This window comes from Gouania willdenowi, chromosome 3 (assembly GCF_900634775.1).
Source record: "Gouania willdenowi chromosome 3, fGouWil2.1, whole genome shotgun sequence".
NCBI lineage: Eukaryota > Metazoa > Chordata > Actinopteri > Blenniiformes > Gobiesocidae > Gouania > Gouania willdenowi.
The window spans coordinates 7,604,106-7,629,860 of NC_041046.1; the positions used below are offsets into that span (position 1 = coordinate 7,604,106).

The window sequence follows — 25,755 nt, forward strand, 5'->3', positions numbered from 1 at the left end:
ATGCCACAACAAATGTACAATTTTGAAAATGAATACACATGATTATCTAAAGAAAAATAGAAATAGCAAAACACTTTTACAAATGACCGCATCACATTTACAAATTATTGCAACACTTTTACAAAAGATCAAAAGAAATTGACAAATATAGAAACACTTTTACACTTGCAACTTGCCTTTGTAAATCTGTTTTTGGAAGTGTTTTGCTATTTGAATTTTTTTTGTAGATAATTATTTGTTTTTAAAAATGTAAATTTGTTGTGGTATTTGTAAATGTGTTTTGCACTTCTCAGCCACCGTAGGGTTCAGTGACAGCTCAACAACATCAAAGGCGCTAAAGCTCTGGACCTCCTGTGCATCCTCACTTTGTATACACGAGGTTCACTTTGGTCTTTGTACTGCTTTTATTAATAAATGTGAGTTGATGTTAATCTCTTAAATTCATTTTCCCTCCTTTTTAGATCGTTACTTTACATCAGTTCCCAATCTTCTTTGTCCCATGTACCCCCTTTGCATTTTTGTCAAATCATGTGTACCCCCTCTTCATATCATAAGTACCGTCTCCATAATTTCATATGCTTTTTTATATGTGGAACAGCGGGCTCTCATAAACCCTAAATGTGTCTCAAACATTGGTTTCCTAAGGCTTAATCCACAAATTCAAAACAATGTGTGCAAAGTGTAAATTATTTAGAATAAATCATGCAACTTATAGTTCAATCGTAAATAAATAGGGTCTCCTTTGTGAAATGTAGCTATTTCTTGTCTGCTATTGCCAGAAGTGTGATAAAATGAACCCTACAGCATAAAATAATCCTGTTTAAATAAATTACAAGAAAATGTAGTACTTTAATGAGCAATATTACTAGTAGTTTGTGGTGAATTTGCTTGGGAAAAAAAGCCTAAAAAGGATTTAGCAACATTTCCCAACAGTTTTTAATCATTTGTTAAATTTGTCCGAGTACCCCCTTAATGTACTCATGTACCCCTAGGGGTACACGTACCCCAGATTGGGAACCACTGCTTTACATTAACTGAATGATCGAGTTGTGTCAAGTTCAATTATACTAAGAAAATCAGCGGTCTTATACATAATAGTGCTGTGTGAGTTACCAAATCTAGTGACAATTACTAGTTAATTCAGTTACACCCCCTCGCAAACAAAATGGACAACTAATCTGTAACCTTTATTGAAAAAGGTAAACATTGTACAAATTATTCTTCAAAACTCAATAAAATAACTCAAAATAATGTTAAAAAATATCTTTAAAAAAATATTTTTGTATTTTTTATGCTAATTGTACAAACTCCTTCCTCCACTCTACTCTCCAATTTTTCTGACAATATATGTTATTATGTACAGCTAATTAACATTATGTATGCATATAAGCATTTGTAAATGTGTCACATTTCTATATATATATATATATATATATATATATATATATATATATATATAGTAACAGTAGCTCCACTTTATTGGACACTCTTCACTAAACTGATCAAAAGTTTGACAGAAAACTGATGCAACCAGAATGTGATTAATGATGAGTTGCGTTATTTAAGTCAGTAAATAATTTAATCATGAAAAATTTAAGATTTGCATGAAAATTCCAAAAAGTTCTTATTTAGAATATTTTTCCTTTAATAATATCTTTAGTGAGCAGCAGATGGCGCCACAGCTGCAGAGCCATGAACTGATTGAACTCCTGTGTTTCTCTGTGTGCAGGAGAAGAGGATCCAACCTTCCACTCAGCATCAACCACAACATCAGCATCAAGGCCGAGCCCATCTCTCCCCCCCGCGACCACTTCAACCAGGCTGGATACCTGAGGCCTCATCACTCAGGCCCAGCAGAGATGGGAAGGTCCCCCTCTGACAGCGTGGGCTCCTCCTGCAGCTCTCAGGAGGAGCAGCAGATGGACTTCCATGGACTCCAGACCAGCCGGAGTGAAGGCCCACACGGTCCAGCTCTGAAACGGATGAGGATGATGAGTATGGACAGCTGGGTGACATGATGGACATCTAATGAGATGCAGTGAATAACTTTACGACAACACACTTTGATAAATGATGACAGTATCACATAGTAATCCACAGTGTCCAGTTTCAGAAAAATACAGCCTCTGTTAAAGCTGCAGTATGTAAAGTTTTTTTGGCATCATTTGGTCAAAAATCCATAATCATCTTTGAGCATATTGTGATCCAAAGTGTTCTGAGTGGACAGTGAATCTCTTCTCTTTCTCATGGCTGTAAATGAGCTTTAGAAACCCAGGAACGTGACGCTGGACTTTAGCCAGTCAGAGATCTTTCTACCAACAGAGCCATCCATGAACTGTTTTAGGCGAGGTGGAGAAGCAACAGAATAAAGGCACAAACGTGTTCAGGAAGAACAGACTCTGCCAAAGGTTCCTCTGACTCGGTATGTGCGGTGGACTGCGCGCGATCTGCTTTCAGTTTGTGTGCAGCAGGGTTGGGGTAAATTATAATTGTAATTGTGGAATTGTTAATTAATTACAATTAGGGTTTAAATATAAATGTAATTGTCATTTAAAACATGTTTGCAGTTGTAATCATAATTCAATTGTAATTGAGTTTACATAATTGACTTTGTAATTGTAATTGCCATGAAAATTCTATAAAAATTGTAATATAGCGTAAAACTGGGGAACCGTGTTACAGTTCTATGTACAGTTCTACACATATGTAGTTAATTATTATTAAAATATATTTCATATCAAGCTTTTCCACTTTTTTATCATTTAAAAAAATTTAAATCAAATGCTAAACTGACACAAAAAAGGCTCAGATGTCCATACCAAAAAATATTAAAACCTATATTTCATTGATTAGGAAGCCTAACAATGTAACCACTAGATAGGAAAGAAATGAGATGATAGATAATTATTTGTAGTGTAATTTACAGCTGATTTAAGACCCATTATCATAAGAGATGCTAACAGAAAGCTAACTCAAGAGGAAGGTTAACTTTTTATTAGATTATTTATTTCTCATTAATTGTAATTGAACTTTAGTAATTGAGAACTTAATTGTAATTCCCTTTCTGAGGGTAAAAAATAATTGTAATTCAATTGTAACTGGAAAAAATGCTGGTCACTGTAATCATAATTTAATTGTAATTGAACATGGGTAATTGAAAACGTAATTGTAACTGACAAATTTAATTCACCCCAACCCTGGTGTGCAGTCTGCCCCACATACCGAGTCAGAGAGAGAATGACAACAGACGGGATAAATAGCTCGTAAACCTAAGAGAAACATTATCTAAGGTGGAGAGAACAGGTATAATTTATTTGCAGTGTGGATGTGGAGTGTCTATCTGCTCTGATCAGCTGGGATCAGGAGGAGGAGGAGCAGTTCTGAGCCTCATACTGTCCTCACAGCAGTCAGTGATGCCTGCTTTCATGTCTCTAAAACATCAGAAAACTCTCCAATAACAATAGATAATTTCCCTACATTTGTTACTAGTTTCTATGGAGAAAACTGTTGCAAAGAGCTCCACAGTTGTGCACGTTCACAAGAAGACCAGTAAGTTTTGTTCAAGAGGGGAGGGGGGAGTGTGAAGCGGCTACTGATTATACATACTGCAGCTTTAACCAGTCTGATCTGAATGGATTCAGGGATCCTCAATCAGCGACTGTCATTAAAGCAGAAGAAATATTTCTCCCAGATGGAGCCAAACTACTCCTGTCTGATCTTCTCAGGGTTTGAAACACTAGACACTAATATAAGAGCACTACTCATCATCTCTGTGAGTCCTCATGACAAATACACATTTATTAATAACAACCAAAGCTGTGTACTGTTCTAGTTTCATTTGTGTGCGTTTTATATTTCATGTTCTATTATGTTTAAAGCTGGAGAGCCATGAATACTTGTTCCTCTATAATTGTTTTCTATGTAGTTTGTTTTAATACCTGGGCTCTTAAAGTGGGGTATGCGAATTATTATTGGGGGTACGTGAATAAAAAATTTAAATTGCAAACTAGATTATAAATCGACCAGCAGTCAGGAGACTCCATGCATTGCCACAAATTAAACATTAGTCGATGTGTGACTATATACTGTACCCATGGTGACAGAGAATCAATCTCATCAAAAAAGCGCAAATATGACAAAAGCTACATGACTTTATCCTATTTTCATTCCTTACAGATGATTATTATTCTATTTTTATTATTATTATACATTATTCCTCAACAGGATAGGTAAAATTCAGAGACTAATTTTACTGTAGGGCTACATTATATATGACATTACATCAGTGGTTACCAACGTTTTAATATCACACATTTTTGGCGTCTCCAGAAACTTTTTCTTTCTTTTTTTCAGCTTTAGACAATGTTTGTTGTTGCCAGGATTTGTGCACAAAGTGTTTTATTTGAACTAGATTTATTTTTAAGAAAGTTAAAGTATAGAATGCAGTTATTTTTTATTGTTTTGTGTGTGGTGTTATAATTTGACAAAGAATAACAATTAAAACATTTTAGAAATACGTTTTTATTCTGTATTTATTATTTTTATTATACCAGACATTTCAGGGGACGTTATTTGAATTCCAGGTGATCCCACATGGGGTCACAACCCCAAAGTTGAAAAACACTGCATTCTATTATTATCGTTTTTAAATTTGCAGGGGTAGTGGGTACATGGCTTCTGGTTGAAGGTCTGAAGGGGTACAGTGAAAAGGTTGTGAACCACTGTTTTATATACTGTATACAGCAAAGATGGGCAACTTCTATCATAGCAGGGCCTCAAAAATGTGACTGTCTGAACCGAGGGCCACATTATCAACATTCATGTTAGCATTTAGAATAATGACCAATCTAAGCAATAACACATTGTGTGGGTTTCTTGGTGTTTTGGGGATTTTAGACATTTTGTGTGTTTTTAATTCATTTTGTTTATTTTCTTGTCAATAAGGTGAATTTTTGTTGCCTTTCTGTGTCTTTGTCGAGTGTGCTTTTGTTATATTTCTGTTATTGTTGTCATTTTGTGTATTTTTCTGTCATTTTGTGCAATTTCGTTGGTATTTTGTGTACTTTTGTTTGTGTTTCTGGAGTTGTGTGTTATGTTGGGCTTCATTCACCTTTCAACTTCATGAATTACACACACACACACACACACACACACACACACACACACACACACACACACACACACACACACACACACACACACACACACACACACAAATATTAAAATGATTCAAAAATACTCAAAACTAAATATTTATACAAAAAAAAAACACATTAAATGACAACAGAAATGCACAAAACTACACTAAAAAGATACAAAAATACAGAAAATGATTACAGAATCACACTGAAATGGCAACAAAAAAATATAAAAATGAGTAAAAAAACAAACACATTTATCATGTGCATGTCTCATAGAATTAAACCAGGGAAATCGCACACGCTATTTTACTTTGCACCTGCAAATATAGCCCTTTATAACATTACAGAGTACTACTGAGTGTATGTATACCTCTTTGTACATCCAACCTTCAAACACATACTCATTTGGTCATAATTAACTCTACTTAAGCTCCCATGATATGAATACATCATTCTGAAGGGCACTGTACTAGTTTAAATAAATGATACAAATATTTACGGCACTGATGATATCAAGGCATTAAGTGACAGATTTCAGTCCCTGCAAGATCTTTACAATCATTTGTTTTTTGTGACCCATTTTTATGTAATATGAGGGAATTTTGTAAAATAATTTAAAAAAAAAAGTTCTTTTAATAATTTGAGATTAAAAATTACTGCCATTCATTCCATCATTATGCTCTATAATTGTTTTTTCATATTATTCTGAGCAAAATGTTGTAGTAGGACAAAGTGGGTATTTGGATTCAGAAATAAGAGAAAGGAGTACTAAAGCCAAAAAAAGTTCGAGTATTTAAGGATTTCGAACATGTAAAATGATGAAAGAACAACAGTTTAAAAAATGACAAATTATGGATTACAACAGTAGGAAGAAGTGTAAATTTATTTAATCCTACCCGTTTAATCACGACCAATTTTGCTTTTTAAAGTAATAATAATAATAATAATAATAATAATAATAATAATAATAATAATAATAATAATAATACATTTTATTTTTAGTGCACTTTACATTTGATGCCAAACCTCAAAGTGCTACAAGATTAAAACAATACAACACAACATATATTAAAAGACAGGACTAACAAGAGGCATTAACTATTAAAATAAGTTAGTACAACTAATAGTACAATTAATTACCCATATGTCATTAAACAAACAATCTACATATTCATAATTCACAGATTAATTCCTGTACCATGTGAAAATATTCTTTTATAGCTGTTTTTAAACGGAATTATATTTGAACATTTTATTTACATTTAGTTATTTATTTATTTATTTATTTTTAGCTCCACACTCCTTCTGTTCCATAATTTTACTCCACAAATTGACATACAAAACTATTAAAAGTAGTTCTGACACATTTGTAGCCCATCTATGTGGCGGTAAACCCTCGCCTTACTTTTATTGTGAAATCCCTTCGTGTGTGTGCAGCTCTGAGACTTTTACTTTGATGTTCAGACCTGGGAAACAAGGGGGCGAAGTGTGTGTGTGTGTGTGGTTCTTTGATGACCTGCTGCAGCTGCTGGAGTTTAAACTTTACATCCACCACCATGAGGTGAATGAGAACAGTCCGAGGAACTGTTCTCACGGCGGGAAGGAGTGAGTATGATTATTTTATCCGTGTTTTTGGTCAGAAAGCGTCACAGAGTTGTAGTTACCTGTGGACGGTAACTCTTCTCTTCCCCCCACGCGCACAGCTAACCAGTGTTCCTTACAACGCATTTAAAACTAGCTTAAACACAGAGATTTATGTGAAAAATATAGCATTTAATCAGTACTAACCATTTGTTTTACTTAAAGTTACACTAATCATGTCTGTACCTAAAGGTTCCTTCCTTCCTTCTCTGTAGTTCTCAACCTTTACTTTGTCTTTTTAGATGTATTACTTTTAATAATAGTTACACACACAGTTAAGTATGTCTTATGTTATGTATATTTTAATTTTATTTTTCAGCAGTGAGTGACTCATGCTTTACTCAGCTCAGGGAGTTTCAGGAAACAGCTTCTTGTCTTGTTGTGACAGGTTCTGTGAAAGCTAACACAACATTAAGCAGTGGTTCCCAAACTGGGGTACATGTACCCCTAGGGGTCTCAGGAGGTGCACAGAAGCATTTGTCAGTTTCTTTTTAAACATTACAGAGTTTTTGTTGTTGTTTTTTTTAACTTGCACACAGACTTTTTTTCTCATCCATCAGTAATAATTTGTGGCACAACTCTTTAAAAAAACAGAAATTTGAAGTTCAAATTCGAAAATAAGTAAAACACCAGAAATAAATGAATAAAAAGTCCTAAATTTAAGGTTAATGTTGTACAAGACACAGAAAAGAGTTTAGAGGAGCCTGCGGACACAAATAAATCATGTATAACATGAGCTAAGGGATGCATGGGGCAATAAAGTTTGGGAAACACTGACTTAAAGCCTAAAATAGAGCTGGGCAATATATCGAGATTTGAGATGTATCCAGTTTATGGTTTTAGCGATATACAAAATGACAATATCGCCTATAAGGAGATATATCTTTTTCCTTTTAAATTGTTTTGCTTGTTTTTATTGATACAAACACAGAGTACAAATAACATCATACAAGTATTTATTATTATATTGTTATTATTCAAGCACAGTCAAACAGTGTTCTTTTTTACAATTGTTCTATATTTACGAGATGTATATTTTATAGCTTGTCGCTGCTGCTTTCGTTTTCTTTCAGAACTACATGAAAAGCTCAGTTAGATGGATTTTTAAATGCGTTCTAACCCAGAACTTCCCCTAAACAAGCCACACTACTGAACTCACTCACACGTGCTGTCCCTTATAGGTGAAAAAGCCAAAAGTGACACACATTAAATGAGCCTGTGTGGCATTTTTCATCAGCAAATTTACCCCAGAATTGTGTTTACGGTTTAAAAATTTAAAAAATTGAGATTAATATGTGTTATTGCCATTTTGAGAAAAAAATATGGAGCTAAGAGTTTTAATCCATATTGCCCAGCTCTAGCTCAAAGTCGGGTAAAAAAAAAAAAAAATCATCTTTTTCAGTTTTTATCAGTCAGTGAAACAAACAAACCCCTGAGGTGATTCTCTTAATAAGATACAGTATTTATTATTTAAGTTGTATTTATTTTAATCTGCTCATAGACACCAGGATTATATCTTTGCTTTGATTTCTGTTTGAATGAAGATGTAATCACTGCGTGTTGTTCCTGATGTAAACCAACAATGATCCATTCAGAAAATTAGCTTTTAATCTGAATATGCTTTAAATCTTTTTGTTCCACCCTTCATAATTAATGTGAACGATTAATTTTAATAGCTTGACTAAATACATGTTTTACATTTTTGTGCCATGTCTAACTACTAATCCCGTGATGTCCTGACATCATATGTATTAATCATTAGTTTTCTTTTGTCTCTTTTTATGAAGAGCTTACACATAAGAATAGAAAAAGGAAGCATTGGAAATATTTAGCTTCCTTGATGTGTTTGATCTGTTTTCTCTTCTAACGTTTGGAGAAACGTATCACTCGCTCTGTGACTTGAAACCTGCTTGTACGCTACACTACAAACCCTGTATGTATAATTAAACAAAATTCAAAGTTGGTTTAGTTTCCAGACACAAACGTGAGGATTTACAGCTGCTTTTATCACTGGATGCAACAGAAAATAATCAATGAAGGAAATAAATGTAATGAAAAAAAAAACAGCAACAACTGTCTCTATAGTAACTTAAGATACCTTAAAATCAACAAACAAGTGTAAAATAAAATAAAATGTAAATATGGAAACAAACGAGTGAGTATAGAAACTGTATCTTGGAGCGTATGATCAGCTGGAAACTAGGTCTGAGTAATATAGAAATAACATCACCAGTATAATTTAATTTTAAAGCTTATTTTGCATTAAAATATTTATTTAAGGAGTTAATCTTAAACAAATAGCTGACGAGGCTAACGGGCAGGTTTAGCTTATCCTGCTGCTCATTTATTTTATTAAAAACACTTTATTATGTCACAAATAATGTTTGAGAACTCAAAGACACTTTACAGTGAGATTCAAAACCTGGAATGTTTATTTTTATTATTTCTAGGTTTGAATTTTTTTAATTAAATCACATTGGTACTGTACAGAGATTTAGGCTACTTTAATCTTAATTAAAATATATATATGAAAAATTTATCATAAAAGTTCCATATCAGTTTATCAATAATTATTGATTCGTTTTTTTAATCTTTAACATTTAAAGAGGTCAACAAAACTATGGAAAAAAATAACTTCAAAACCTTAATTGAAAAAATAAACTGTTAAATTAAATTAAATTAAATTAAATTAAATAAATGCTTAGTCAAAGAAACACAACACATAATAAATAATAATAATAAACCACCTGAGGTAGAACTAACATCTCTGACATGAAACGAACAGCAGGATATGTATTAAGAAAATATTATGGGGGCAAATTTGGCCTTTATTTTCTCATTTTCTCATTTATAATGATATATATAAGAGAAAAATAACTCACATAGTGTTTCTACTGCTGCTGAATCTTGTTTATTTTACATCTGATAATGAGTTTCATAAAGTTATGGTTGATAAATATCTTTCTGATTTCCTCTAATTAAACCAGATCTGGCTGATGATTTAATCATTAATTTACTTTGGTCAATACTAATAGGATATTTCACCGTAATAATCACAATAGTTACATTATTGTCTAATGGGACCAGCTTTGTTATGTGATCACGTGCTCAGAGGAATACTTTCCCCCTGTTCTCTCTGCTCACTACAGACAGAAGAGCAGTGTTAGTAATCATTGATTTTATTAATACACAAGGGCTAATTAATATCTGATTCTTTAGAGAAGCCCAGTGAGCAGGCAGCACATGTGTGTGTGTGTGTGTGAATTTAGTGCAAATATGTTATCTACCTATAAAAGCAAGGGAGGTCTGTGTGGATGTGGGTGTGTGTGTGTGTGTGTGTGTGTGTGTGTGTGTGTGTGTGTGTGTGTGTGTGTGTGGAGCAAATATCTCCCAGACGCGGTGCGAGTTCGACCTGAAACTCTGTCAACGGGTTCCAAATACCCCGAGTGTGTGTATCTGTTATTTTGGAGTAATTTGGTCTTTTCAAAATGTTTATTTTAATTGTATTTCACCTCTGGATGGCCCTGAAATGAAACCTATTCAGCTTTTGACCTCAGGGTGTGAGGGGGCGCTAGCGCACCATCTATATCTATTTCACTGCACAGCGCCTCACTCGAGCAAGAGTCACGTGTGCAGCCAGAGCCAATCGCTGCACACACAGCAAAACAGACACAGACTGTAAACGCACGAGTGAGAGAGAAGAAGATAGTTTTATACCAGAGAGGGGCGTCTGAGCAACCGTGTTTGCACTGATAAACTAGCAAAGCTCTTAAGTCTCACTTATTGGGCCTGATGTTAGTCACTGATGTTCGTGTGTGTGAGCCACTCCTCCTCCACTTCCTCCTGTGCCATGCTATCGTTAGCTTCTCAAACACGGGAGCTCTCTGAATCGATCATTTGAAACCGTCAGCCACTGTCAGTATTGACTCCAAACCGTTCAATAATCCATCTGGAAAACTGCAGATTCTCTGTGGTGCCGTACATGGAAGCTAAGCTCTGACCGCTCGGTTCGAAGGTAAACAACGATTTTAGTTTTTTTTATAAACGACAGCCGAATAGTAGATAATACTTTAATTTACTTACTCACTCATGTAATTTGGAGCTTTACGTTTTGTTTACAGTTTAGTTGTTTTTCTGATTGGCGCTGCAATGTTTATGGGGTTTGGTTATCAGCGTCTCAAATACACACGGTATTTATTTATTTAAATATACTAATATACTAAATGAATGAAATAAAACTCAACAAATGCACAAAAACACAACTGAAAGAATAAAAAATAAACATGACTCCAAAAAACATACATTACAGAAAAATACAACAAAAATATGAAAATGACTCAAATACACAAAACTAAATATTTATACAAAAAAATACACAAAATGACAACAGAAAGATACACATATTGACTCCAAAAAACATACATTACAGAAAAGTACACCAAACAAAAAAATATAAAAGTGAGTTAAAAAAAACAACATATTTATCATGTTCATATCCCATAGAATTAAACCGGGGAAAACGCACATGCTGTTTTATTTTGCACCCGCAAATAAACCCCTTAATAACACTACAGAGCACAGAGTATGTACACCTCTTTGTACATCCAATCTTCAAACACATACTCATTTAGCCATAATTAACTCTACTTAAGCTCCCACATGTATCTAGCACTGCACAGCTCTCTTCCGGTGCGTGCCAGCTGAGTTTGGCCCTGATCTCGCTCCTGTGGACTTCTCTTTTGAGGAAAAATAGTTTTTTACTGTTCCTTATTTGGTGATGATATCGTTTCAAATCGTTAGTTTGACCGTACGCTATTTAGACCAGACGGATCTCACCTGGAAGTGATCGACGGCAATAGCTGCTGTGTTGAAAGCTACAATTTTCTCTGCAGCGCGTGTGAGAGAAAAAACATATATTACAGAAAAATACAACACAAACGACAACACATGTGAAAATGACTCACAATACACTAAACTAAATACTTATACAAAAAATACACTAAAATGACATATTACAGAAAAATCCACCAAACGACAACAAAAATATGAAAATGACTCAAAATACACTAAACTAAATACACAAAAATGACAACAGAAATGCACAAAACTACACCAAAAAAACAAACTAAAATACACAAAATGACTCCAGAATCACACTACAATGGCAACAAAAAACAATAAGTATACAAAAAATTCACAAAAAGACAACAGAAAGATAAAAAAAACACATATAATGATGACTTAAAAAACATTCATTACAGAAAAATATGAAAATGGCTCAAAATACACAAAACTAAATATTTATACTAAAAATACATAAAACTGAATATTTACACAAAAAATACACAAAATGACTTCTGAATCACACTACAATGGGAACAAAACAATAATTGTACAAAAAATGCACAAAAACACAACAGAAAGATACAAAAATACACATGACCCCAAAAAACATACATTACAAAAAAAAATTTCACACATGTAAACTCAGTGCGATTCAGGCGGTGAATCTGCAACATTGTTGCATTTTAATTTGGTCTCGTCCGCTTTCATACATTCTATTTGCCAAGTGCACTAAACTTTCTGAACAACATCAGAAAAATGCATTTTCCAAAGGAAATCCTCAAACAAACGTAATTAATAATGATTAAAAATAACCCATAATGCCACAACCTGTGCTAATGCGCTACATAAACAAAGAGATGATGCCGCTCCGTCTGTGCACCTGTTGGCGCTCAGAGCCGTCGTGTCACCGGTAACTTACCGGTAAGGATGTATAATGTGTGAAGCTATGAGAATATAAATGCAGATAAAACAGAGCAGTCAGTTGTGCATCACTGACCATGTGAACAGTAGGAGGAAATCATAAATTTACTGAATATCACCAACTTAGACGTAATTATTGTGTCAGTCCTTTATTTCCTCTTTTTTTCCTTTTCTGGCTCCCTGCTCAGTAACAAATGATGTCACATCCTCTTTGTCTCAGCATTTGTTTTTAATTCGCTGTTCACTCAGAGTCAATGTTCCATTCCATGCATCCTCACGTCTCTGATCAGTGTGATCTGTGATCTACTTCACGGGTCTTCTGAAAAGCAGTGACATCTGCTGCTCTTTAGCCTTATCTGAGTTTGAAACAGGAAAAGCCAGTGTGGTCAGTGAGGAATTTTTTAAGCCAGACATCAGTTAAACCTGTTTTCCTGGATCTATTAATTTCACTTTGGTGAAAAACACGTCAACAGAGAGTTTGATGAACTGTGTTGACTTTCTCTTCTTCACAAACTCTGTTTTAGCCTTACCTCCAATTTACACTCAGAAATGTCCAGAAAAAAAAAAAGTAGAAGGCTAAAACTTATGGCGAGTTGCCGCCACTGACGCATGACACCAACCATCATGATTCATGATGATATTGATCATGAATGTTTAAAAAAAAAAATCCATATTCAATTCCATAGAGAAGAAATAAAAACCCCTTCAAGATCTACTTTTTTCAAATTTGGTTTGTGAAATGTGAATTATTCTTACCAGCGACTCTTTTCTTTGTTGAATCTTTTTAAAGATAATGTTTATTTAATTTAGTTGAATTCAGCAATGTTGTGAATGTTAAGATTTATTATATTATTGGGGAAATGTTTAGAGAAAATGATTTTCCTTCAGTTGCAGCCACCAGATATTTGTTTCGACCAGCAGAAGGCGCTGGTAACCCAGTGTTCAGTTGGGTTGGAGCTATTTTGCGTCCGAAGAAGAGATGCTATGCAATAGCAGACAGAGCTAATTGACTTTTGCAGATATTCACGTAATATTACAGATTCTTTTGTTGCTAAAGGGATAAGGAATCCTTTATGAACATATTTAAGAGTAGAAGGATTCTGTCCGCCGCCTATGCTTCTGGACATCCCTGACACTTGATGCGTATGCTGCATATCTGCTGCGTAACAGCAGGTGCCTGATACGTTTCCATTCTAGTCAATGTGTCAATTTCCACCCCATGTGTATTTCACGACTGCTTAACGACTCCGCCATGCTAGAGCTATGCTAGAACAGACACACAGACCTTCTATTTTTGCTGGAGCAATGACGAATAAATTCAACAAAGATAAGCTTGTGTGGGGCAAGAAGTAGTGCACTAACACAGAATAGAATATATTTTATTTTCAAAATAAAATACTCTGTTCAAGGCGGATCATATTTCCTGAGGGTATGAAATTAGAAAAATAATAAAGGGGTGATTTTGGCCCCCGTACTCAAAAAATGGGGTCATTTTTAAAATGCAAGAGGGCCATTGAAAACAATGTAGTTGGATGCTTTTCTAGATTAAGATGAAAGAAGGTTGTAAGTAGTACTGTAGCCATTCCAGAAAGAAGACAGATGTGGAGGAACTATGGGTTTGTTTAGGTCTTAACAACCTGTAAATATTACACAAAACCTTAAAAACAGCAATACAAACAGATGTATAAAATTTTCTAAAGACATTAAAATAAGATATAAATAAAACAATTCCCAACCTTAAGTGTAAACAGGTTCCTTACAAACACAAATGAAATTGAATACATCAACACTAGAATCTGCTTCAGTAACAGCATTTACTCACTCCTAGGGTTGGGCATCGTTTGGATTTTAACGATTCCGATTCTCAATTTCGATTCCTGTTCAAAACGATTCTCGATTCTGATTCTTTGAGTTGTGCAGGTCAACAGGTCACAGAATTCACAGGATAATCTTTTCATTTGCAAAAGCCGTTACACAGCCCATTTTTAAAAATTCACTTAGTTGGTACAGTTTAATTTGGTTGCTGTACTGTAACTAGGGTATTCAATTACAAAGGTGCCCAACTGTAACTGTAAAACTGAAACTTGCTGAAATAACATTACAAACTAAAAATTCAGTGTGCTTATTGAATAACTTAGGAACAGTTGATAAAAGTTTCAAAATCTTCTGAGCCCAAAGTGCGTGGGATGTCCTGGAAATTTGTTGAAATGACATGGAATGACGAGAAAAACAAGCATTAGTGTTTTTTTGTGTTGGTAAAGGTTGGATTAAATAAATTAAAACTTATTCCTACTTCTTTATAGCCACACATGTTTTTTTCCTAGAAATTGTTGCGTTTATCTCATCAGGGCTCGAAACTGCGACCAATTTGGTCGCATATGCGACTTTTTTTTCATTGTGTGTGAGTTAAAATTTCATCTTGTCACATCTGTGCGGTGTGTAGGATAACCTTATTTTGAAAATACAAAAGGCGGAATCTTCCTCATCCTCTGAGTCTTCCTCCTGTGAATCAGGGTCCGACATGGACACGACACGCGCTGCCATGTCCCCAAACACACAGCTGCAGCGTCACCAAAACTAGGGACAGGCGTCCGGGCACGCGGTGCAACAGAGCGCATGGGGGGCACGACGAGCAGACGTCTTGGCGGGGTAGAGTTCTTTGAACTCACCAAGCATAGTGAGGGAGAGCATGTGGGGCACACTTATCGAACCTGGGGAAGGGAAGAACACGCCAAGCGGAGTGCGAGAGCGTACACCCAAAGCGCATATACAATTCCACACCAAAGAGGAGGACCTCATCAGCATGGAGGGACCAGAACTGATGGACTATGATGCCAGGCCAGATGTTCAGCTGTGGTTCTCCCAGGGCAGGGGTCTGCAACCTGCGTCTCTGGAGCCTCATGTGGCTCTTTGATTCTTATGCAATGGCTCCCTATAGCTATAAAAAAACTATTGAAATAAATAGTTATTTTCTAACAGAGGCTATTAATGATTAATGACAAATAAAATCACCATATAACAATTAGTTAACCTAAAATAAAGACTCTACGACCTTCCTATTTCACCTCCTGCAACATCTACAGAACATCAACTTTCCTGCACCTGTGACTAACCTTAAGTTTTAAATCATTGGTAAGATAACTAAACCAACAAAAACACTATTCTGGAAGAAAATAGAGATTTTAATTGTGTGGGAACAGATTTATTTAACCACCAATGTGCAGGTTAAATATGCATGATTTATGTGTGGCAAGAAATGAGCAATTACCAAATTCAAGTTACTTTTTGTAGCCTTTCAAATACATTAATTAAAAAATCTTCTTTATATAACATTGTGTTCATGTAAACTGAGATGCATAAGAAATTGAAGATGCAAGATACTGTTTTATTTCTTGATGTCAATTTATTTTATTTTAAACTATTTTTAAGTTCCCATTTACATGATCAATATAAATCAAATTAAATCAAACATTATTCTATATAATTTTAACTGTATATAATTTAATACACTGTATTGTCTTCATTGAGAAGATATTTTTTGGCTCCAGGACTTTAATCCAGGTGAGATGAGGTTAAATGGTTCCTTGTAGAGTAAAGGTTGCAGACCCCTGACCAGGGGAAGAGGGTTAGGAGACCCCATTATAAGAACTGGACCCTCTGAATTTAATTCCATGGGGTGAAGCAATGCAGATGCTAAGTTGGTTATGCTACTGTTAAGTTAATTCAAGTACGCCATTTCTGCAAAATAAAAAAACAGAATACATGTAACCTGTTGTTATGCTTTGCTGTTATTTAAAACATTTTTTGTTTACGTCTTCTTTTAAAATTATATAAAAGAAATGACCTGTTATTTCAGCCACTGCTTGTTGCAGAAAAACGTAATATTGACACTAAAACCTGAAAACATTTTGTAAATATATCTCGAGTCATTGTCAATCTTTACTTTATACAAAACTACGGTACGCCAGTTAAGTCAACTATTCATCAGCATCATGGCTATGCTGTACACCCCCGCCTCCCCCGCTCTATTAAAAAAAAAATGGTGCGACCAAATTCTGTGCTGGTGCGACCAATTGAGAAAGTTAGTCACACCAGCGCCACCACTGGAGAAGTTTGTATAGAGCCCTGGTCATCAATTATGATGTGCTTGAAATGAAATATAGACAAGCACAAACAAGCATTTAGCTTATTGATGCTTGACTACAGGGTTTAGCACAGGGCTAGAACAACTGTAACTGGAATCCAATCCCCTTAAAAAAATCCCAATTCAATTTCAAAATGCCCAATAATGCAATGTTTTTAGGCACACTTTGTGTCAAACAATGTCTGATTCATTGTTTGTTACTAATTATTGACTGACTGAATAATAAAATAGTGCTTGGTTGTAGCCCTAGTTGCATCAGTGGAACATGTCGGACTCCAGTGCTGTTATTTCATGGTGAGACTTGTTTTCCACTCATCTTTCCCATGTCTTGAAATTTGGCTGACGATTAAAGCTGTTACCATGGAGATCCCTGTTGTTTGTTTTCATAGTTACACAAGTCCTGCTGTTTTTTCAAAAGTATGTGATTGAATTCATTTCTCATGTATAGTTGTGCATGTATACTGAGGTTTTTTTTCCTACTTTTTTGACTTTACTCCCAACTCGGGAATTCAGTACAAATCCTGCCTTTTTTTTACCCCTCACCTTTCCTTGTGTTGTGATCCCATTTCTCATCTAAAATGATATCTCGTTGCTCTGTAACATGTGCAATGACAAAGGCGTTCATCCATTCATTAAAATACTCGTTTTAGGAGTTGCTGCTTTCGCTACTTCTCAGAACAGCATGAAAAATGCAGTTAAATGGATTGCTGAGTGCGTCCTAACCAGTGGGCGTGCACTGTAGATGTTCCCACTCAACGTTCTTGAAGCCAAAATACGATGCTTAGGGGCGCTGCCATTTTGCAAATTTGACGTCATTTGGAGCCAGAGTCTGCACATTAGGGTTCGGCGGGAGGAGCCCTGGTAACTTACGCAGCCCAGCTACGCCAAGAACATTAGTATCTTTCCCGCTGGAAATTCTACCAACAGCTTTTTCAGATCATAGAGGTTAGTACAAAACCACGATATACAGTATTTCAACTCAAATATCTAGTTCAATGGCGTCTCAGCTTTCCTTCACGATGTCACTGCTATTCACAAACAGAGCTATGCAAGATCCGTGGCTGTCAATCATCGTCATATGACGTAAAATCCCATTTTAAAACATTATTTAAAACAAACTTCACAGAAAAAAATTAGCACAATGTAGGGTGATAACTATTGGAAAAAAAATTATATGACGAGTATTTTACAATTTGACCCACATCCCATCGTTACCATTGAGGAGGCGGGGTTTATGACCTATATTGCGGTCAGTCAGCAGGGGTGCTCTAAAAATAAAAGCTTCACTCCACCGGGGAGCTTGTCCTGTCCATTCTTTTTACAGTCTATTGTCCTAACCCAGACCTTCATCTAAAACAAAAAGCCACAATACAGAACTCACTCACACGTGCTGTCCCTTATTCGAGAAAAAGCTAAAAGTGGCACATATTGTGCAGCTGTTTGTTTATAAATGGGCTTGGTCAGACCATATTCACACCTACCACTTCTGCTTTTGTTTTCATCTCCACTGTTGCCTGAAGGCAATGCTTTACTCCCCAGCTTTCACTTGCTCTGCTATTTTACCATCCTGTTTGCTCTCAAAGCAGCTGTGTACATCACACTGATTATTTATAAGCTTAGTGGTTCTTTTTTGTGCTTTGCTGTCAGTGTGATGAGATTGAGTGGCATGAAATATAAAACAGAATGTTTTTAAAAATGATACTCAAACGGAAATAGTAACAGTAAGTTAGAGTTTATCAAGGGAGCAGATTTACAAAGAGGCCAGCTTTGTTTTAACCATGTTTGCTTTGATGAATGCAACTTACAATGCTCCGGTCTTCATCTTGATGCATTTTTTATACAAATCACAGTTTGAAAGGAGAGATTGTGCGTCTGTCTGCTAAGGCTGCACAATTAATCAAATTTGAATCGTGATCACAATTTTGGCCTTCACAATTAAATTGAGCTGATCGTCTGCAATTTTTCAATTTAAAATGTGACTCTGCTGCATAACAAACCAGGCACTTTCTCTGCCCCAGTAGTCAGCAAACCACCAGGGGGTGAACACACGACTAAGGCTTCATTAAGCTACCTTAATAACAAGCCAGTAACGCTTCTGTCATGTCGAGAGAAGAAAGTGCAGCGTTGCAATTTTCTCGTTTTTATTCAGAAAAAGCAAAATATTGACATGCTCTGAGGTCAGCCTGCTCTGTTCACCATAAGCCCCGCCCCTCTCTGCTTCAGCTGTCGGCCGGGATGAAGCAGGTGGAAGTAAAACATGGATTTGTTATCCCTCCTTGTTTTTCCTCTGAGAGTTTCTCACAGGATGGATATCATATCTAACCCTAGCACGACAGAACCAAACGGGTCGGACCGGGTTCGGACACGCATGTTCCGTGTGTGTCGCACTCACGGAAACACACACCTTTCAGTTTTTCTGAAGAAAATGCAAATATTCTAGTTCAATATGCTTTGCCTTTTCAGTGTCTATATGGAACTTTGTTTGATCTGCTCTCATAAAGGACTTTACCGTTAAACCACAACCAGAGTGTGATTGTTTTCCTTGCCTGAGCTTCATAACAAACAGGAAGTGCTCTTGCTATTTATTCCTTCTTCTTAAAAGGAAGTTTCAGCTTCAATAAACCACTTTAGTGTTGATGTAATGACTTTAGTTCAGGACGTTTCATGATTTACTAGAGAGTCAGTTGTTTACATTTGTTTACCCTTTGAGTAGGTTATATGTGTGCCACAGGCATGTTTATTGTGTGTGGGCATGAGTGCTACTTTTTTTTTTTGTTGATACAATTTACAATAGGAGACGTTAACAAAGCAAGAGGCTTGTGTTATGTACATTTACAAACGTCGGCTCACATCAGTTATTGTGTTGCACGTGTGCTGCTGATGCTGATGTCACGGCGGGCGTTCCTCCTTGTCCCGTCGACCCGCTGCCGTCCGGTCACACCCGGGATCAAGGGTGAGGGTTTCGGGGAACAGCTACCTTCGACGAACGAGTGCAACTCTGAGGACCCACTCGCGTTAGTTATTCTCCGGCGCTCTCTCAATGACGTAGATGCGTTGTCCCGGCCTTAATCGTGGATGAAGTTTTTTTGCAACACTGTATATCGATTATCGCAGAATTGCTGTATCGGGATTAGGTTTGGGTATCGTTACTGGTGCCTGCTCGGTAATTTTATACAGTTCCGGTGCTTAAACGGTGCTTAAACTGGTACTTTAAAAAAAAAATAAACCGCATGTGCCACATGTGGCTCCTGAGCCACAACAGATTGTAGTAAACCTCTAAGCTAACGTTTATCCTCTCGCTATCAGTTATATGCAACGGGTGTGCTGAATCTGCTGAGTAGCAGGCAATGACGTCACGATCAACAACTGGGGGGTGGTGGGGCACCAAAATGTTTGTTCTTATTCGGTCTGGTTACTACCGTTTACATCGGAACCGATGCCACATTGGTACCATGTTTTGGTACACAACTCTAATCGTGATCATTATCGTGGGCAAAAATATTGTGATAGTATTGTATCGCGAGGTACCTGGCGATACCCAGCTCTACTGAAAACATCACAAACTCAAATATGATAAATGCACGAAGGCTAAAGCTAACGTTGCTTCATAAATACACTGAAGCCAGAAAACAGTGTATTTATATAGTTAACCCATTCTTTGGTAAATTTGGGTATTTATCATTATTCTTATCTAATTTTTTTCTTTTGCACTCTAAACTGTTCACACATTGTTTAAAAAGTAGTTAAATAAAAATACAGATGTTTTCCCGAACAGGAAGAATAATCGTGATCAAAATAACTGTGATTATCATTTTGGCCAAAATCGTGCAACCCTACATTCAGTTCATACTCCAAACTGATAGAAGACACATTTAATATGTAATATGAACAAGCACACAAAAAAAAACACATTTTTCCAAAAATATCCAAACTGAGCATTAAGACCTGCAGTATAAACGTGTCCTAACAGTAAGCCAGAGAGGAAAAAAATGTAAAAAGTGCAGCGTTACACCTGAGTGAGAGGCCAGTTTTGTTTATACCAAGTTTGCTATGATAAATACAACATTTGAGGACGTTAAAATGCTCCTATGTTCATCTTGATGCAGTTTGAAAGAAGAGATTGTATTTGTCTGCTTTAGTGTTACTGATGCGTACTAGGAAAAATCTGAAAACTAAAATCGGTTGACCTGACACAACAGGATGTGACAAGTGTTGCAAATGTGTACGATGAGGAAACCTTTAACCACTGAGAGTCTTTATCCCCCCCCCACACTTTTACATTTTAAGGAAATCATTTCAGCATACAATCTCATTTCAACCCATTTCAAGCTTTTTCAACCTTATTGCTAATATTCAATTACTGCTAGGTTAATGCTAATGCCAATGCTAGGTTAGTGCTAATACTAGGCTAAAAACATTGCTAGGTTATTGTTAATGCTAAGTTAGTGTTAATGCTAATGCTAGAAAAGTGGTAATCATAGGCTAATGCTATTGCTAGTTTATTGTTAATGCTATTTCTAGGATATTTCTAATGTTTGGCTAATGTTAATGCTAGGCTAATGCACTGCGACGCAGGCCACCACCTGCATCGTCACTTGCATTTTCTTCAGGAAATGCAAATATCCTCATTATAACAGCTATAGGTGGAACAAGAAGTATCCAATGTGGTGAATTTACTTTTAATCCATCTATTTCAAATGATGGCAATGACAGTCAACTCACTGTCATTCATCTTCACAACAAACTGTAAACGCGGCCCAAAATGAGTCCATAACTGATTGGCCTTGTTTGGGGAATCTTATTTTCCGGAAAATTACATCAATACATCAGTTTGCAATGTATTTTTATCTTAATCCTTGAATTATTCATACATTTTAATACCAAAAATCTCTGCTTTACTGGCATTGGTGCAGTTGACAATACTACAATCTGTTACACGATAAAAAGTGGGCACAGAGAGCACTTTACCTATAAACAGGTTTCATTATTATATTACAATTATTTACAAGTAGGGATGTAACGATTAATCGTAAGGCAGTTAAAAATCGATTCATAGGTATCACGATTCACATCGATACTGTGAAAATTGAATCGCAGTTATTTTTTTTAACCGCTATCCAGAAGTGTTGGCGACGGCCGGAATCTGCTAATACTTTCTTTCTGGCTGACTTCTAGTTTTAAACATGTTCACAAATGACTCCTTACCGCTTTAACACCAAAAAATATCTGTAATATTATGTGAATATCTGTAAAAGTCACGTTTTTCTATTAGCTGTCTGCTAGCATAGCATCGCTTCTTCACTGCAAGATATCTGCATGCCAACTGACCACTGGGTTATCAGCGCCCTCTGCTGGTCCAAACAAATATCTAGTGAAATTACTTTTTTTTTAAGTCCAATTGTTAAGGCACAAAATACATTTTCAGTTGCACTTTTAAAAATAACTATTATGCAGTTTTGCATTGTTTACTATAGAACCAGAATTTAAATTAATAGGCTTCTTCTTCATATGTATTATTCCTTTATTTATTTCATTCAAGATTTATTTTTAGTTAAATTGCATGGTTTTGAATAGTTTATCAAGGGATTCTTTTGACAATGAAAAATAAAAGGAAAACAGTATTGTTTTTATAGTTTTTTTCCCCAAAAAATAAAGGAATGTTTTTCAGTCATCATTTGTCTACAATTCCATTTTGTAAAATAAATCGTGAGAGAATCGTATCGTGAACCCAGTATCGTGAATCGAATCGTATCGGGAGTTGAGTGAATCGTTACATTCCTATTCACCACTTATACTTCTCTTTGTCAATGTTGACTGTAGTTGACTTGTTCTTGATTCTGTCCTGTCTTTCCCCTTTGCTGAACTTCCTGCTACATGCTTATACAGCATGTCATTGGCTTCATCTGTTGACAATTCAAAGTGCAGTTGGTATTCTTATCTTGGCTCGACATTGCTCAATCAGGTTTGGTCAGAAGCCCTGAGCACTAGAGGTTCATGGTTCTGGCTCCTTTATTTAATTCCCTTTACACTTAGCATTGTTTAACCTTTGAATGAATGATGGATGACTCAGCCAAACGCACTCTCACAGCAGCTTCTGGAACTATAAAACGACGCGTGGATATATAAGCAAGAGATTAATGTCAATCACACCTAAAATGAATGATCAAGTAGTTTATGGTACAATTTCTCTGTATTGCTCAGTGAAGAGTGAAGGTTGAGATAGGTCAATGTTGATATGACATAAAGCAAAGATTATTGGTGTATTTATTAATTAGTGAGGGTGCAGGACGCACTTATTCGTATAGTTGCACGATACCCACAAGTGCTATTCACTTGAAAACGTACCAACATGGCAACCACCGCCCGTCTGTTAGCTGATTGGGTGTTCGTGTGTGTTTGCTGGCATGAAGGAACTGAAGACAGCTCTGCTTCGACAGAAACTAGCTTCAAAACAAACAACAAGCTAAAGTTTAGTCTCGCCTGGACGCGTGCACGGCTTATAGTCACTAACACGAGACAACACATGGCAGAAGCACCGGGCCAGAGCGGCGAGTCTGCCGCGGTGGCGTCGTTGTCAGTGGCATCACTAATTTTGCTCAAAAAACCAAACTCCAAAAATCCCATTTGGAACTATTTTGGCTTTAAACGAGGCTGAGACGGTAAAGCAATAGGAGATCTACTGTGCAGGCGCTGTCACCAGCTATAGGAGCCAAAGAAGGGAACACTTTTTTTTTTTTTCAGAGCAATCTTTTTTTATTTATTTTTTAAATTTACAATGTACAAACAATATTTACAAAATGCATACAAATATAATTTCCTCAGGGAATCAGTTCCTGTTTATTGTATTTTATCCTCTATGGTTTATTATGTTGGAGAAGAAGCATTATTGTCAATAGCAATAGTATCAGTTTCAATACAGTCATAAAAAAAATGCACTTAACTGTGACTGCGCAGGGTCTGCCTCACACACACACACACCCACACCCACACACACACACACACACACACACACACACACACACACACACACAAAAAGTGTTGTGCTTCAGCTGTCACTGTGCAGTGCACTGTCCTCAGAGCAGATCAGAGAGGGAACAAATGAAGACAGGCTTGAAACAAGCACCCACCAATAAATCAATCCTTTTTCTGCACAAGAACATGGATTATCCTTATATTTGAAACGTGGATTATGTAAATAGTTGTTTCCCGTGCGCTGATCTGATGTTGACATTAACAGTTTATTAATAAAAGCAGGCTTACCACTAAAAAAAACATAAATATGGACCTGTAGGTTTCACTTTTGCTTTGTCGGGTTCTGGTCAAAGCTTGAATAAGGTTCATATCATAAATGGTCTGTACCACAAATGCCAAGATCAAATATTTATGTCTCTTTTTCTTTCTCCTCGTCCTCCTCTGCACCTGCTCATTCATTCTCTGTTTTTTTTTGTTTTTGGTCGACTAATCGCTACTTGTGCCATAGTCTTGTTGGACCAACCATTTCCTTGGTTGACTACTGCCCCAGTAATTACAGTGATACGTACATTCATGTCAGAGTCTCTCAAACAGCAGAAAAATATCCAATAACACAAGATAAAGTCCATACATTTGTCAAAAAAGTCACTAAGAGTGTTAAGAAATACTGTATATACTGGTAAGGGAGGTTCAGTTTTGGTTTAAAAACAGAGCAGAGAGAGGATTATTATTGCAGCTTTAACTCTTCAATGAGTGAATTCATCCTTTAGTAACTCCTTAAGTTGACAACTCAGCTCCACAGACACACACACACACACTCGTGTTCAGTGCGAACGCACCCTGAGCCTTACGTCATATTTTTTTAATTAGTCACGATAATATCATATATACCGCGGTAAAATAGGGAGGCGGTATAATGGTATCAAAATTTGGATACCGCCCAAGCCTAATGCTAATGTTGGGTAAGTGTGCTAATGTTAAGTTTGTGTTAATATTAGGTTAATGTTAATGCTTGATTAGCGTTGATGTTAATGCTAGGTTCGTGTTAATGCTATTGCTAGGCTAATGTTAAAGTTAGGTTCGTGTTAATGCTATTGCTAGGCTAATGTTAAAGTTAGGTTGATGCTAATGTTAGGTTAGTGTTAATGCTCGGTTAATGGTAATGCTAGGTTAATGGTAATGTTAGGTTAATGCCATTGCTATGTTATGGCTAATGTTAATACTAATTCTAATACAAATATTTGTTAATGCAAGCTAATGCTAAATAATGCTAATGCTGTGCGATGCGATGCGGGCCAGTACCCGTATCCTCACTTGCGTTTTTTTCAGGAAATGCAAATATTGTAGTTCAATATGAATTGGCTTATTAGTGTGTCTGTATGGAACTTTGTTTGACCTTGTCTGCACTCATAAAGGACTTCACCGTTAAGCCACAATGTGTGAGTATGTGAGAGTGTGAGTGTGTGAGAGTCTTGCCTGAGCTTCATAACAAAGAGGAAGTGTTCTTGCTTTTTATTCCTTCTTCTTAAAATGAAGACTTTAGTTCAGGACATTTCATTGTTTCATGATTTACTGGAGACTAACAATGTGTTCACAGGTTTGGCTGTGTTAGAAAAAACAAACACCTCTCTATTGCCTGTTTAAAAAAAAGCTGAACAACATTAATGCTGGAAAGCGGCATCTCATTGGATCTTTAAGTAAGGTGTTTCTAAAACTGCGAACAAAGAAAGTCAACAGACCTGGTAAACAATGATAGAACCTGATAGAAGCTGTCAGCTGACATTTCCCTATATTTGATGATGACAGATGATTCAAAATAACTTTACGTAACGCAAATAGAGAAATACAAGGCTGCTGGGCGGTGGCCTAAAGGTTAGAGAAATGCATTTCAGAATTAAAGGTTGTTTATTCAAATCCAGTGGCATGCAAGAGAGCTCGATGACAGGAGGTGGAACACATGCTCTGCCTCATCCTTATTACCGTCAAAAGTACTAGTCTTCAGTACTCCAGTGAAAGTATAGATACTTGAATAAAAAATAATAAATAATACTTTAACAAAAAAGTATTGAAGTTGCTCCCTTACTTGAGTAA

The 25,755-nt window shown here is 36.1% G+C and overlaps 2 protein-coding genes across 3 annotated transcripts in view; both read left to right on the plus strand.

The window, feature by feature from the left end:
* Positions 1-2,552, plus strand: part of LOC114459074 (myocyte-specific enhancer factor 2A-like) — a 29,667-nt gene extending 27,115 nt beyond the window's left edge. The window contains exon 10 of the mRNA XM_028441438.1: positions 1,730-2,552. Within this exon, the coding sequence (XP_028297239.1) occupies positions 1,730-2,018 (289 nt within the window). The 3' untranslated portion in view covers positions 2,019-2,552. The remainder of the gene's footprint in view (positions 1-1,729) is intronic.
* A 4,060-nt stretch (positions 2,553-6,612) lies between these two features.
* Positions 6,613-25,755, plus strand: part of mctp2b (multiple C2 domains, transmembrane 2b) — an 84,395-nt gene continuing 65,252 nt past the window's right edge. For both annotated transcript variants that reach the window (XM_028434148.1, XM_028434157.1), the window contains exon 1: positions 6,613-6,746. The gene's annotated coding sequence lies outside the window, so the exon portion shown is untranslated. The remainder of the gene's footprint in view (positions 6,747-25,755) is intronic.